This window comes from Oreochromis aureus, linkage group 17 (genome assembly GCF_013358895.1).
Source record: "Oreochromis aureus strain Israel breed Guangdong linkage group 17, ZZ_aureus, whole genome shotgun sequence".
Taxonomy (NCBI): Eukaryota; Metazoa; Chordata; class Actinopteri; order Cichliformes; family Cichlidae; genus Oreochromis; species Oreochromis aureus.
This window is the reverse complement of record NC_052958.1, coordinates 6,848,444-6,864,414: the sequence shown is the minus strand read 5'-3', so window position 1 is coordinate 6,864,414 and position 15,971 is coordinate 6,848,444. Positions and strand designations below refer to the sequence as shown.

At 40.8% G+C, this 15,971-nt stretch overlaps 2 protein-coding genes across 5 annotated transcripts; one reads left to right on the top strand and one right to left on the bottom strand.

Annotated features, from left to right (window-relative positions):
• Positions 1-1,015: 1,015 nt before the first annotated feature.
• On the top strand, positions 1,016-6,604 carry cdkn1d (cyclin-dependent kinase inhibitor 1D). Of its 2 annotated transcripts, none has more exons than XM_031750566.2 (3): positions 1,016-1,175; positions 3,365-3,855; positions 3,951-6,604. In XM_031750566.2, the coding sequence occupies exons 1-3, from the start codon at positions 1,033-1,035 to the stop codon at positions 4,007-4,009; spliced, it is 693 nt and encodes a 230-aa protein (XP_031606426.1). In that variant the 5' UTR covers positions 1,016-1,032; the 3' UTR covers positions 4,010-6,604. The 2 variants fall into 2 exon arrangements, with proteins under 2 accessions (XP_031606426.1, XP_031606427.1); XM_031750567.2 differs by lacking the exon at positions 1,016-1,175 and adding an exon at positions 1,430-1,639.
• A 191-nt stretch (positions 6,605-6,795) lies between these two features.
• On the bottom strand, positions 6,796-15,946 carry slc37a3 (solute carrier family 37 member 3). 3 transcript variants are annotated; one of them, XM_031750573.2, is made up of 14 exons: positions 15,831-15,946; positions 14,035-14,233; positions 12,313-12,427; positions 11,943-12,035; positions 11,548-11,631; positions 11,250-11,395; positions 10,797-10,893; positions 10,604-10,688; positions 10,019-10,227; positions 9,795-9,936; positions 8,870-8,971; positions 8,500-8,699; positions 8,262-8,327; positions 6,796-8,016 (listed from the first exon to the last, which is right to left on the bottom strand). In XM_031750573.2, the coding sequence occupies exons 2-14, from the start codon at positions 14,109-14,111 to the stop codon at positions 7,924-7,926; spliced, it is 1,509 nt and encodes a 502-aa protein (XP_031606433.1). In that variant the 5' UTR covers positions 14,112-14,233; positions 15,831-15,946; the 3' UTR covers positions 6,796-7,923. The 3 variants fall into 3 exon arrangements, with proteins under 3 accessions (XP_031606433.1, XP_039457434.1, XP_039457435.1); XM_039601500.1 differs by having other exon boundaries at positions 15,715-15,849; XM_039601501.1 differs by lacking the exon at positions 15,831-15,946 and adding an exon at positions 15,668-15,806.
• Positions 15,947-15,971: the final 25 nt, after the last annotated feature.

Sequence of the window (15,971 nt, the reverse complement as noted above, 5' to 3'; positions counted from 1 at the left end):
ATCAGTTTTTGTGACTAGATACAAATGTAGGTGTTACTTTTTGTCATATACTGGATTCTGTTTACCGTTATTTAAATCTCCTATCAAAACCACAACCAGTGGATTAGTAAAAATGCTCTTATTTCCCAAAAACTAATGAATGGTTTCAATCCATCCAGTGATTTCTTCAACCGTAAAATTTGGTTTTGAGTGCAATTAATGTGTTTTGTATGAAGGTGTTATTGAAACAACAGAACATCTTTTTGTTTGTGCACTCATGCTCAGTTGTTCTGGAAACAATTCATTGAATGGTACCAACAACAACAGCAACATAGTATTATGTTTACTCCTATAATATATTATAACATTAAACAACCCAACAATGGGTCTACTGTTTGGTGTCCTCCTCGTTAATGGTTTACTCATTGAGCCAAAGGTCTTTACTCGCAAGGACAAAGTTTATCGAAGCTCCACGCACCCTGATTTAACTTTGTATCAAGTCCCAAAAGATAGAGAATTATGCACGTTTTACATAAACAGATATATGATTTAATGTCTTAAACACCTTATTAATTTGGTCAGCAGACAAGTTGTCAATGAAAACATCATATGTGATGGCATGCAGTACAATGTCAGGTCATTTTTTCAGAGCTGCACTGGACCATTGCACCATATTAAATCTAATTCATTTTCTTCTTTAGGATCAGAAAGCGTTATGTACATTATGTTCTTTTCAGTATTTATGATAATAAGTTGGTCAAGAGGTCAAGGGGAGAAGTAGCAACTGAGTTGAAACAAGTTCCTCTTTTACTAAATGCATTGAATCCTGTGAAGTAAGTTCAGATGATTTGTTTTTATTTTATTCCCCACTTGGTTGGAAATTTGTATTCAACTGGAAAAATGTAGGGCAAGTCCAAATGAGTCTGTCTGTCTGTCCAGCCCTGTCACGTTGCAGCTCAACGTGACTCGAGGATACCGGCACGTCGCCAAAATAAAACGTGATGCAAGCAAACACGAGAACCGTGTGTCACATTTGAGAGAGGAAAAGGGGAAATGGCGGCCACTGCCAAAATATTTGACCTACTTCTGCGCGCCGAGAGGGAGAAGCGAAACACAGGGGCGCGGGGAGAGCGAAGAGGTAACAGGTTTGGAAAGAGAGCCGCGAGGAATTTCACAATTTCGCAAAAATATCAGAGGTAAGAAGTTCATCTTTATTAAAATTTATTAACATTTTTATTAATGTATTTCCTGTAGCACGTTTATAGGTGTAGGTGTTTTTTGTGTGTGCATTTTTTTTTTTTGTTCCCAAAAGAAGTGCAACGTGCTTCATGTTTTAATCGCGCTAATAAACTATTATATCGTTACTAACCTCTTGGCTGCGCTCCAGCAACCATGTTTTGGTGGCGACCACGTGACCGACTTCTCGCGTAAGGACGTCCCCTGTCTCTTCGCAGTCCATAACAAACAAGTCGCGGATAAGGGGACGGGACCGACCCACCCGTGGGTAGTGTCTGAGTGAAACTTTGCAGCGTGACAGTGTTTATGTCCGCGAGGGCTGTCACACAGCAACACCGTTAATTCCTCAAGCCGGTGCGACAAAATAGCTGGAGCAGTCAAAGCGACACTTTTACCGGACTACTCTGAGATACTGACGCCCATGGTAAGATAAAAATAATAATGATAATAGTAGTATTAATATTGCTGGTGGTCATTATAGACATATAGTCTAGTTTATATTTGTATTTTTTCTTAATAAGACGCTAGCTTTGTTTTAATTTTACTTTGAAGCTAACCGAGTTTGCTCGCCTCACTGCTTAAATGTAAGCATTTTGTATGCTTTCGTAAGAAAAAATAGTGCATGTGTGTTGTTTTGTGTAGCAAGTGCAAGAGGCTCGAAAAGACATGAGGCTGTTTGTGTGTCGCATCTCATTGACCCACATCCTCATTTATTGTAACTGCGTCACGAACTCTGGCTGCTCTCCTGTTAACCCGCAAAACCTTAAAAAAATAACACCCTCCGCTGTGCGTTTATCCGCAGTTTAACGCCAGTGTTATAGTGCTGCAAAGGAAATAAATGCATTTTAAAGTGGAGGGATATTTATTTATTTCTGTTTCATTTGAGGAGTGGAGGATTTTTTTTTCCCCTCGGGGACACCGAGCATAGTAGAAACCTGACCTCCAGCACACCGCGCCCACTTCGTTTTCGACGCAAACAACTTTCTCTCACGGAGCGCAATCCTCTTACTGAAAACAAAAACTGTTATGTGCCCGTTTTTTTTTTTTAAATGTTTTTGTACGGGAGTATGAGTTAAAATAGGTCATTGAAGTTATAAATATGTAATTAACAGGTGTTAAAATACGCACTCACTTAGGAAAGCGTTTGAATTGTTGTGGTTTGGGACATTGTAACGGTTCGTGTGGGTGTGCAGGTGCCGTAAATGCATTTAAGTGTACGTGCGAAAGTATTAGCATTATAAAGTATTAGGTGTCAGACAGTTGCGCAACTCCCTCACCCCCCAACCCAGGGTCTAATTGCTATCTTTCAGGCTTATCTTCGCCCGATAGAGTGCTGGTATGTTCAAGAGCAGAATAGGCAAATTTGTAAAGTTCGTTTTCACCTCTAGAAAAACAGAGCAAAGTACCGGAGTAACGGAGCGTTTCTAAATCAGTTATGCAGGCAGGGGGAAAAAAAAGGCAATTCATGACCACAAACCAATTGCCAGCGCTGGGCCCCCTTCCTGAGGGTTTTGACCTACATTTGCATCGGCAAAATCATTTAGTGTTTATGTATTTATTTTAGCTTTAGGTCTACCTTCTGAGAGGAAAAACAACTTTTTAAGCTGCATTAATTGCGTGGCAATAACTGCCCATCCCAAATACCATGTTTGTTCTTTTTAAGCCCTGGGCAGTTAGTTGGAGTTGTCTGTAAAATGTTAACTGGGTTTGGCTGGGAGTTGGAAACCAGCGGAGGCTGCACTCAGAATTCATCAGTCTGCCTCTAATGAAATGTCACAAATGCAGGGGAAACATTTTTTTGTCGACCTTCTGACCATTACTGTCGACCTTTGGCCTGTAAACACCAGAGCAGGTGTTGCACTAGGTTCACTTAGAAGCGGCGGGCCAGTGAGGGTTGCTGGGGATTTATTTGGCGTTAGCTCATGTACCTGTTGCTGCAACAGTTACTCAGCAGGTGAGGGCACATGTGTGTGTGTGATCACATAAAACATGTGGGTGCCCAAGAGGCTGATATGGGTGAGGGCGGGGGGTTTGGGTGTTCAAAAGCTTGAGTGTGTGCATGTGTAATCTGTGCCAGTAAAACCCCAGATCACACCTCATTTGGAACTCCACAGGACTAATATAGCCATGTGTGTTTGCTCTCTGATAGGGACATGGCAATGGCCTCTAAATCAATAGCGGAACCAGCTATGGAGTCCGACTCAGAGCTTTCGCGCCTGGGAGGCATCGAGGCCTGGAAGTTGAAGGCGGGGCCGGTGCGGAAGAACCTCTTCGGGCCCGTGGATCACCAGCAGCTGCAGCAGGACTTCCAGCGACTGTTCTGCATGAGCGTGGAGGTGGCCAACAAGCGCTGGAACTTTGACTTCCAGAGCGACGTGCCGTTAGAGGACTCCAACATCCAATGGGAGGCGCTCAGGTGTCAGGATGTGCCGGCGTTTTACCGCAGCTGCACGGTGCGGCCACTGGCGAGGTCTGGAGCTGAGAAGACAAGGGAGAGGCGGCGGACGTCGTCTTTGTCGGGCGAGGGTTCGCCTGAGTCGAGCGCCTCGTCTGTTTCTGGGGACGAGTACCTAGAAGTAACCACTAGGGGGTGCTACCGGATCCAGCGAACGGGGAAACGCAGACAGGCTGCGATCACAGGCGAGTTCGCCAGATTAGCTCGATTAAGACAAGGAAAGTTAAACCTCTGTGGTCACACTCATAACTAATTTCCGCTCTGTTCTCTTACTCTGCAGATTTCTTCAAGGTAAAGAAGAGGAGGCTCCTGCATAACAAGGCTTCCTCTCGGCAGTAGAAAAAGCACAGTGAGCGGAAGATCACCAAGTGGTCGACGTCCCTCCTCACATCACCTCATATGCATCACATGTAGATATGTAGCAATATGCAAGTGACTGTGCACAAGCTCATACATGCATGGGCTTAAAAACTTCTGACACCACATACCTTTATAACTCAGCACAAGGAAGCTACCATTGCCCAAGTAAATCAGACTCTAGAAAACGGTTTTTGTGGATAGCTAGAAATATTAATAATACTGTATACTCGTCATACTGTTAGCTTTTTTTTTTCGTTAACTATACTGTGAAATCATTCTGAATGCACTCTTGCAGGATCCAACAGAAAACAGGCTCTAGTTTGAAGAGGTTAATGTTCTTCTGAACGTGCCTTAAGTAGTATTTGACCTCAGCCCTTGACCTTTTTTTTTCTCCTCACCCTCCCTCTTGCTGCAAGTCATAAGTGATTTTCATTTGACAAGTTTAGCCTTTAGTCTAACCCCACAGCGTGTGGGGTCAAAACCTCGCCCGGAGTCGAAATGTGGCGACGCGACTGGGATCAACCTTTGGGGCAAAAGGTCAGCGGTGGAGGTTTCTTAGGGAATATGGCTGTATGTCAGGGTTTTAAATTATAATAATGTTTCATATATCGCTATTTATTATTCAGAAAATAAAGGAATGTGTAAAAGCGAGGTAATTAAATTAAACTTAGACTACAAGCCCTTATGGCTCGTAAAACACTCCACCGTTGCCACTTAAAACTATTTGAAACCATCAAAACATAGCAAAAAAAAGTACAAACTATTTTCCCTTTTTTTGCTTTATATTATTAGCATTTTTTTGGCAACAGACAATAAACATATCTTAATGGTTGGCTTAAGCTTTTATTAATGTAGCATGTTCCCAATCTTCGTGTAATATTATAAATGCGCCTCTTTCTCCATGAAGGGAATGTAGTGTTTTTATCACTGTGGTGCAGCTCAGAGGAACCAAATCTTCTGGTTCTACCATTGATCTTTTTTTTAATATATAAAAAAGTGTCACATTTTCTGTTGCCGTGCAGTTGTATAAGGCTTGTATATAGAAGATACATATATTTGTGTGCGAGTGTGTCAATGTTTTTTCTCCCCTTTTATTTTGTTTTTTCATGGGTTTTAAAAGTTGCGGCAGCTGATGCGGTCCGACCAAAGGATTAAGTTGCACACTGTTTGAGCGATCAGTTGTGGGTCACAGAACGTCTCCAACACTTTTAAAAAAAAGAGTTTTTCTGTTGTGATCCGTTACTGCACAATCCTCCATGTTTTGTGACTCAAATAGCATGCGGCTTTCCCTAGCTACAGTGATTCTAATTTGTATAAGGGTAAAAAGCCATAGCCTGGGTTTATCTGTTATAACTACCTCATCATAATTCAATAACACAAATATAAGAAAATCAGAAAAAGACAAAAAAAAAAAAAATCAATCAGTGTAGCTCAGGTTGTTTGTGTCTACGGGCATGAAAGAGAGACAGACTCAACGAGGGGGAAGTTGTTATTCTGTTGTGGTAAAAACCTGTTGCTTCGTGTCGGGTTCCTCATCAGGTGAAAGAGTCAGTGTGTCAGAGGGCCGTGCAGAGGAAACTCGGCGAGGGGCGTTGTGGGGTTTGCTTTTGTTGTTGTTCCCTTTAATTTGCTTTGACACCATTCCCAAAACACAAAAAAAGGAAAACAACAAGAGTCATTTTTTACCAGAACAAGAGGAAAAATGTCTCAGATCCTATCTGGATCAAAGGATTTCTTCATCCAGATGATGAGTGGTCTGTAAATTGCCCCCCCTCTCTCTCTTTCATGAATCAGCTGCCTCTGTCTGTGAAAACTCACCATGAAAGTAGTTGTTTATAATCATGTTGGGTTTGACTTTCATGATTTTGCACAACTATATTTCACACATTTCATAAAAGCAGAAATTGCTTCTTCTTCTTTTTTCTTTTTTTTTACTTTATCTCTGTGTAAGTTTGAATGTGCATCTGTTTTCTCAGCGTGTTTGTAGTAACTTATTTTCAGTCTTTGTCATTTGTTTTCAGAGCGACATAATTTTTAAGTTCCCCATTCTTTCTTGTTGTTTTGGTTTAGTTTAGTTTTGCTGTAACTAATTGTTTTTCTTTGAAACCATATCATTGCACTACTTTAAACATTTTTGACAAAGGAACTACTTTTTTATGATAATCTTCAAAAATAAGGAAAAAAAAATTCTTATAGAGAAACAGACATGGAGTAGATATGTGTCCAAGCAGATCTGCCATGTTGTTGAACGTGGCTTCTAACAGTTAAGCAGCATTTTGTAGCTTTGCTCCTCAAATCCACTAAGAGGAAAAATAAAAATAAATTAAAATCTAAAAAAAAATTTGGACAGAAATAGAATGAATCGTTAGTGTCTCACTCTGCTCAAGCAACCTCTGCTTTCCTAACTCACCTGTCGCAGCTATATTAAAAGGTAGTGTATACTTTGTATATGCATGAATGTATGACAATATTTCCATACCATTTGTAATAATTTTTTTTACTGTAATTTAATACTGGTATGTGTATCTTTGCAACATGTAAGTGTGATTAAAAGAGATTAATTGCTGAGTTGAATGAAGGTTGTTGGTGTTTTAATGTGCTCCAGTCAGTTAAATGTTTATGAATTCTATGCATATAAACCTGAAATTGCCAGCACAACACTTGTTTCTACTTAAACGGGAAAGAAAAAGAAGTGAAGGTTTAAGTTTGCATTCAGAGCACCCCCTGGTGGATTTGATACAACACTGCATAGACAGCAAACCATCCATGAAATGAAAATTGCATTTATTTAAAACCAAAAACATTACATTTGTTAAAGATTATATGGAATCTCATGATTTTTTATTTTCATGAGACAAAGAAAATTTCTTAACATGATAAAATAAAATTGCAATAGCTATTCCTAAATGTGCTTTACACATTCCTATATAGCTATATGCAAGTGTGCAGCTAAATTAACCATCTTAACCACAACAAACTGCCCACCTTGCAGATATCATTGCATCTGAATTAAACATATTCACCTACACAGGCTGTTAAAACCTAAATATGGATATAATCTACATGGATTTACAGTTAAAAATCGCTTAAAACATATGCAGGGCTTCTGTTGCACACAGGCAAACCTTTCCACCATGGTAGTGTGTTTTACAGTAATAAGGCATGTTATGCTGTTAACACAGAGTTTAAGAACATTTCTGCCCATGTGTGCAAGTTAAGACACTAAAACTTAAGGTGTAAACATTCGAGCAAACAGTAAATGGAAAAGGGAACAATAAAAATCAAATGTACACAGAATGAAGAGAACCAGCCCCCTGCCATGAAAAGGCTTTACAGTACAACATTAAAACACGATTACAAAAAACTGTACACAGGTGAGATTAACTGGCAGTGATCTGGAACTTTCCCAGACCTCTAAAAGTGATTCATTAAAATGTTTTAAGGCTTGTGCCTGATTACTGTGAGAAGAACATAGTGCAATATTTAAAATGACTAAAATATGATACATATCTACAAGAACTGATCACAGAGTTCTACTTTACAATCACTGTTCACATTCCTTAGGCATTAAGCTTTCTCAAAGAGTCTGATCTTTACGGTAAGAAGGTTTAGTTTCTATACTTGGCAACACTGATTCAAATACATCAACATTCACATCCATTTAAACCCTTAAAATATACACATTAGTACATTCTGGGATGTTTTACAAAGCCCTGAATATACAGAACAGTACAACCTATTGGGGTTTTTTTCTTCTTAAGGCAAGGACTTCAGCTTAAACTCCAAATCTTACATGTACTGTAAGTAGCATCATCTTTCAACAACCACAAAATCACACCAGATCTGCTGCACTGTCACTGATTAGAGTAAAAACTGATGGTGGTTAAGATCTTTTACAGCTGCCTTTGCCGCGCTCGCCTCTCTGTCCACATGGCCCGCAGCTCTCTGACAAGCAAGGGAGTGATGAACACAATGCTGCCCGCAGTCTGTAACACGAAGAGAAGAAACCTTAAGCAACAAGCACAAACTGTATATAAAAGATGGACGGAATCTCTTGGACTGAAAAGTGCAACCAAGTGTCATGCTTCGTGATGGTCAGCAGGGGGAGTTTATAAGAAATCCAGCTTACATCTTAGTTGATTTACGACCTCAGTAAAGACTTTTCTGATTAATTCAAAGTTAAAGTCTTATTTAACACATTTTGTCCTTTTAAGGATAAGAATTATCTTACCATGACAATGAAGAAGTAGAACACGCTCATCCAGCCCAGCTTGCTCTCTATCAGAGACACCAAGTACTACACGACGAGGGAGAAAATGGTCAAATTAAAGGTCAGTCTGATCACTCGTGTGTATACAGTCAATGTCATAGCTGTGTCACAAAAAGGCATCAGTGGAAGCAAACATGCTCTCATGCTGCCAAATTCATTCTGTTTAATTCTCCAATTTGATTTTTTTTTTCATCTTTACCTGTCCTGCAGCAGCTCCTATACTTCCAGTTCCATCCACTATACCAGTAACAGTAGCCAAGGCCTCCTTACTGCCCCTCAGAGCATCCTGCCTGCCCAGGTCAGCAGATATGGCCGAGCTGATTATGTTGGACGGCCCACCAATGAAGAATCCGGTAATAGCTAGCAGCACACCGTTTATCACCTGGTCATTAGGTGATCCTGAGAGAGTGGATTTTAAACACAAAATTAATCGTGTGAATTTTAAACCTTAAAGTGTTATTGTGAGTTTGACGCCTTGACTCATGAAATGCAGTTTTTTTTGTTTTTATTATTATGAAGAAGAAGATATCAGATCGTGAGCTGTTGTTAGATGACGTGCATGTACTTACGGCTGTATCCCACCAGGGCTCCGATTGCCAGCATCAGACTGACAACCAGCACCGGCGCTCTCTTCCCCATAAAGTCAGAGATCAGACCCTGAAGTGTTCCTCCTGATACAAAAAACAGCATGATCAAGGCAAATTAGGAACTGACAAACTGCAAAGTTATTTACCAATTAATACATTACACGTGGGGCTGCATACATTACAGCTCCACTTTAGGACCCTGCCAAAAATAAATAAATATTCACACCACACATCATTAACACCATTAAGTACAGCAAGGATCAAAATCAGCCGTGCTGCACACCTGTCCAGGGCGTACTCTGCCTCTCACCTTATGACAGCTGGGATGGGCTCTAGCCCCGCCCCCTACACTGAATTAGACAAGTGGAAGAAAATAGATGGATGAAGGATCCAAATCAAGTTATGCTTATCTGATGGTGCCCCCACCTCCAGAGGCTGCATGCCCTACCGTTAGAGAACCACTGCATTAAAGCATCATACAAAATGATGAGTGATAAGTGATTTTAAACAGGACCTTTAATGCTCATTACCAGCTCCATGGTTTTATTCTTGGACTCTAGAAGAGCAGCTTTGCATTGATCCCAGCTCCAAACAATCTCACACTGGTTCCCAGCTCATCAGCTCTCTGAAACAAGCTGTTTTAGTTCCTCTCCTTACATACTTTCCTTCAAGTAAAATTTGCCCTGATTGGTTGCCCCTTGCAAACAAAGTGTAAACAGCGGGAGGGATCTGAGATGACCATATCAGGATTATCATTGCAGAGCCAAAAGTTGGGAAAGAAAATTCTGGAAAGAGTGTTCAGAGAAGCCTGAGTGTTTAGTCACAGGGATGACTGACTGTTTCTTTCAAAATAGAAAGTCAAACCTCAGTTTTATAATAGAATTTTTTTTTTCAAGCAGCTGCTTACCGATGATTCCTCCGACATCATACCACACAGACAGGCGGTCGGCCTGGGCTTCCTTCCACTTGTAGTTGTTGCTCAAGTAGAAGGGAAGCCAGAAGAAGAAGGAGTAGTTGACCAGCTTCAGACATGCATAAGCCAGGGAATACTGCAGTGCAAGCGAGACAAAGTCATCACACTATAACAACATAGTTATATAGTTTTATATAGTTCGTCTTCTTCACACTCACAGGTAACACTCCAGGAAGACAGAAAGCCTTTAAGAAGCCGATGGCTTGTGGAGACTCGGCTGGAGGCTCGACAGGCTGCTCGACAGACTGGCCTCGCCTGCCGTACACCTCCACCTCCACCTCATCCTCCTCGTCGCTCATCAGAGGCTTGTGGCTGTCTGTGTCTGTCTCAATGGGGCCGAGTCCAGTTTCTGACTCCAAGCTCAGACCTGACACACACACACATTAAAGGAGACTATAAATGTAATCAAAAGTTTAGCTTATTCAAACTGTTTCTACTTGAGGTAAAGACGAGTTCACACTTCTCATGGAAAGAGGTTATAAAAAGTAAACATACAAAGTTGGGTGGTATTGTAAAACAAGCTGAAATCTGATCACATAGTATATGCACCAACATATTAAGAAGAAATGAGGGTTATAAATTTTCAAACATTATGGAGAATATGAACACATATGCAGCATTCTGGGAACTCCTTTGAGTCACCTTAATATATTTAAAGCATGCAAAAACATAAACCCCCCAAAACTAACACCCTGCACATTTTTTACATTTTTAACATCTAACATGGTTCCTAAAGTCCTTACCAACTTCCTTTGGGGAGGTAAGCAGGCCGAAGAACACAACCACCCCTCCCGCAAACTGCACAACAGAGGTCACCAGGAAGGCGTACTGCACACAGCAACAGTCAGCACATTATTTCAGTGCTTAGTTGTTGGCAATGTTAAGTGGGGCGGGGGGGGGGCAACAATAAAACATGTTTGTCTATGTATGCTTCACCTCATATCCATATTTGAGAACACTGGAAGCAAGGAAAGCACCCAGGATGTTGCCTACAGAGGCGCATGCACTCCACAGGCCAAACACAAAACCACGGCTGAAAAAGAGATAAATGGCATTACGTTTATTTATAGAACAGCTTTAAGTATTTTAAGGGAAACTTCAGAGATACCTCTGTCACTTGCAGTTTTTAATATGAGCAGAATATGCCCTGCTGCAGAGCAAAATTGAGTCTAAATAGGCCTATGTTCTCACTGTGGCACCAGTGAATGGAGGCTATTGATGGCAAGTGTGAGCATCTGTATTTCCATTTGGGTGTGTATCATGAAGGTCGACTTGGCAAATATGAGCCTGACTAATATTTCTGGGTTGGACAGATGCTGTGCCTGTGATCCAAACTCATCTGGCAGCCGTTAAAGCAAAGATAATGACATTCACAGAAATGACACGCACCCCGCCTTCCCGAACCAGTTGCCCATGACGGCCACCACGCAGGGCCAGACGGCCGACTGCAGCAGGCCGTTCAGCACCCACAGGCTGCTGTACAGGTAGAGGTTGTAGATGTGGAGCCATTCAGTCAGAGTGCCAAACACAAACTCCTGCAGAAACATGCACAGCTGTCTTGAGTGTTTGGTGTTATAGTTGTCAGAAACTTTAGTTTTTGTGTGGGTTTTATACGGATGCCAGCAATGATTAATGCAAAAACCACCGGCCTAATAATCAATCATATAATTCTCTACTATGTACTAACCACTGCAGCAGAGCCACACAGGCCGAAGCAGAGCACATAGCGAAGGTTCACTCTGTCTCCAATCACACCACTCAGATACAGACCCTGTGTGGAGAAAATAAATAAATAAATGAATGAATAAATAAAAGTCTGATCTGATTTTGTTCAAATTACAGGCATGATGTACTTCTCAGTGCATTCCAAGAACAAATCTGATACTTAGTGTTACTGAGATGCGCTGGCCTCTGTTTTACTCTTATCATAACCCACACAGGTCACCAGATGATTCAAATGATTTCCATTCCTGAGTAAATGCAGGCCCAACTTGGCACAGAGTCCATACACAAAGTTATCTTCTGCTCACAGTTTTACCAATTTGTGTGCTTCCTAATAAACAATGAAAATCATGTACTCACCAATGCATATGAGAAGAGGAAGATGGAGTCCAGAATCCCCAGAAACAGAGTGGCCTGCTTTTCATCCTCAAACAGACGATTATCCTGCCATGTCTGGGACAGTCAGAGAAAACGTGACTATGCAGAGTTCATACAGGCTCTTAGACCAAGGATGTGACTGTAAAAGTTTTGCTTTTGTGCATCAGGGATTAAGTTAAACTGCAGATAAGCTAACTTACTGAAGTGTGCACAGTAAGAAACAATAACACAAAAAAAGTTTTAAAAAAAGGCTTTACTTTGGAATTGTGGCCAGCCAAATTAATTCTGACTTATTTTAATTTCAGCGTTGTATATGTGGGAGACACATTGTTCTGTGCTGTATGCTCATTACCTCGCCAGGCGAGAAGGCGGGTGAGCTGTCATTAAGAATGGAAGGCGTCCACTGAGCTGAGATGCTCACTTTCACATTGCTGAATGTCTTCCTGGACGCATGCAGCAACACATAGCTGGAAAGACAGAAAGCAGTTTTACTCAGAAAGGAATGACAAAGCATATGAGGACAAACATTTACTGAAAGTGCAGCGCAGTTATTTCATACTTATTTATTTAATATAATGGATCAATTAAAGGTTACAGTTATGAGTTTTGAACATGCTTTTTGTTTTGAACATGGATTTTTGAGGGTTCTTGGGTACAACAGCTCTCTAGTTGTAAATAAAAAGGTTAAATTCCAAAGTAATGTCATTTCAGCTGTGCAAGAAACACTGAAATTACATACTTAAAAATGAAAATAAAAAAAAAAAAACCCAAACAAAATCCACTTCCAAAACAAATGAATGCTTAAGACAAATTTTTGCTTGTAATAAAGATTTCAAGCACAAATGTTCGATGCCATGGCTACAGCAATTGTTCTATATGACTTTTACTTGAGCCAAAATAAAGCAAAGCCTATTATATGATACACACTGGCTATTTAAAACGACATGAATTTCTTTGCTAGATTTGTTAAATAAAAGAAAACACAAAACGACATGAATACAGGAACAACTAATAAACCTTTGAATAGATGTGCAGTTTGCATTAAATAAAAGAAAAAAAAAAACAAAAACTACATTTACGTTATGTAGTATGATAATAAAACAAAAATAGTCTGAGCTGTTAATCTCTCATAGATCTTTAACTTGACCTCACAGCTCACATGCACAACAGTGTTGGGAAATAAAAACCTCCACAGTGAATAGGGATGTGCAGTTACGTTATTCAATATGACTTTTATACTTAAAAATCATGCTGTTTACTACATGAATGTCCTATTGCTGTGATTTAACTGTTAATAAACAGGGAGAAAACGTCCGGGTTCGTGTCGGGCTGGGGATACATTTACTTTGTTGTCTTCCTTTGCTTGCGGAGACAGAGAGACACTCTAATGTGTTTCAGAGTATGATAATAAAACAAGACAGATATTACATGCTTCCAAGCTCCAGACTTTTGTCTCAAATGGGCTCCTCAGGCACTCTTCTTGGCTGCTGTGGTTATTATTATATTTACATGCTTCCAGCTCCTGAGCTGATTTCCCTCCCTCTCACAGATCGGGTATTAGTCCATTCTCCCTGACACTGCCCATCAGGCTACATGCTTTAGAGCTATGCCATGCATTAGCACAACAACACAAAAAGCTTAACTATGTGGCTAGATTGGACGTAACGCTGCCTGGGCTGTCAAACAAACCCAAACTGACAATATGAAACAGGGAAAAATTCCATTTATTTCAACAAAGTAAATGTCATCATTCGGAATACAGTTACTATAGTTTCTGAAAGTGGCGGTACATGATTAAACACTATAAACATTAACTACAGAAACTGGGATTAAAACTGCTGCAAAAAATGTGTGTAAATGTCATCATTCCAGATACAGTTTCAAGTGGCCGATTAAAAATATAAACAAACACAGAAACCGTTCTCTGCTACATTGTGCAGCTCTCGTCAGTTTTCTGTTAGTCTGTGGATATCTCAGGTAGCACAATGTTATCTAGACACCGGCACAGGTTGACATTTGCATTCCTACTCAAGGCTTACAGGAAGTTCTATAGGGCGGGGTGACTCCAAATTACCTAAAGAAGGTGAGAAGAAAGACAACCAGATGATGATGAGTGTACTGTGACAGAGAGGCACAGCATGATGGAGGCATCACAGGGGCGGCCGAAACAAGAAAGAGGAGGAAGGTGTTGGTGAAGGTCTTCGAGGACAGGGAGGAGGTTCAGCTAGAGTCTTCCACTATACCACATGGGTCAAACACATCACTACGCGTGCCTGGAGAAGAAAGAAAGCCAATGTCAAATTAAATATCGTATTTAACATTCAGCACTGATTACAGGACAGGACTGCAGACACAGACCACAGGGGAAACTCCTCTGATTACATGAAGAAGGCAGATTTTACAGAAGCCTAAGGGAAAACAACCCCTCAGCTCCCCTTATCTATCACCTGTGTAAACACTTTCCTTATGGTTTCAGCTGACAGTCACAAGTTTTATCTAATAAAACACACTGTTTGTGTTGTAAATTTTGATCCCAACAAAAGTGAAAAACAACCATAAAACAGGGTTTTCTTTAGGGCAGGCTTAACAAGACTGACCATTGTGGTGCTCGGCCCTGGTTTTAAAACACCAAGATGGGCGACATCACTCTGCTCAAAGCTTCACACCAATACACCCTGACCTCACTATCCACATGGTGGGTACATCCAGCTATCATATACAGTCTATAGTTCAATGGAGACTGTGGGGTAAATATTATTGTGGCTCATTAATTCGTTTCAGGTCTCTGATAATTCCAATGACAGCCAGTCAGTACTTTCTTGTTAAAGAACTATGTCCCCATAGGTTAAAAGATAAATATGAAGTAATGCACCTCGTCTGAAAGCTGGGATTTGTGTGTTGCCTTAAAAAAACAGAGGGCTCAATGGACCCAGTGTGCACTGACTGTCTTCATTCCATCCTGTTCAGCTGTAACACTGCTTTGCTTCATCTCTACCAGCTCAGAATACACGGACCGAACTGATGGCAAAACTCTGGTTCGCTGCTGATGCATGACTATATGAATGCTTGGACCAATTTCTCGAAGTCAGTTTGAGATCTGAATTTTCTAACCCTCCACACATTTGATAAAAGTGGTCGAAAGCAGATGTGAAAAATAAAAATGAAAGTAACTTCGAGTACTTGACACGGGAAATCCTGAGGGCCGGCAGACAACATTTATTACACAGTATCTACAACAGTTTGTATACAATCTTGTTTAAACTCAAGTTTTAAACTGGATGCAATAAAAAAACAAAACTCTGTAACAACGGCAAATGAGGCGCATGGGCAAGTTTAATCCTCTTTTCATTAATTTTGCTGCTATAGAACCTTCATATAGGAGAGAAAAGTGTCTGACAAGCTCCCAGAAGACAAATAGGATTTAACAAAAAATTTGTCTGCAGTGCGGGCTATGCTGTGCACTTAATACAGCACACTGGAGGAATATGACCGAGACGTGCTGTGCTGACAAATTTCAATAGCTCGGAACAGACGGGCTTTTGTTTTGAACTATGCAATCACAATTTTATAGACTCCGTGGTTAAATAATGATTTACGTCTTCGTGGATCAACGACACATCTTGCCACTGAAGTTACAAACCCTCCACTGTTGTTCTGCCAACTGAATTAACATTTCTTTTATGAAAAGAAGCTACTGCTACACCTACAGAGCAGTTTCTCTCCACCTCGGCTTTCTTAGTAACAAGGCACATACTGGTTCGAGCCTTTCGAGTCAGTTCCGGGTTCGTTGCGCCTTAAAAATCACCACAAGCATCTTCGAAAAAACAGCTGACTGCTACTAACTCTTTAGAAACAAGAACATATGCTGACCTTTCAGCTCTGAGTCCCGTTGGCTAGCTTGCTCTTGGTGAAGCGTCAGTTTTGTGTTTACTGTGGGTTGCCCCGTCACTCCAAACGTCAAAGTTCGCAGAGCGTCAAGGCGCGCTGCTGCCACCAGTAGGACAGGAGTGG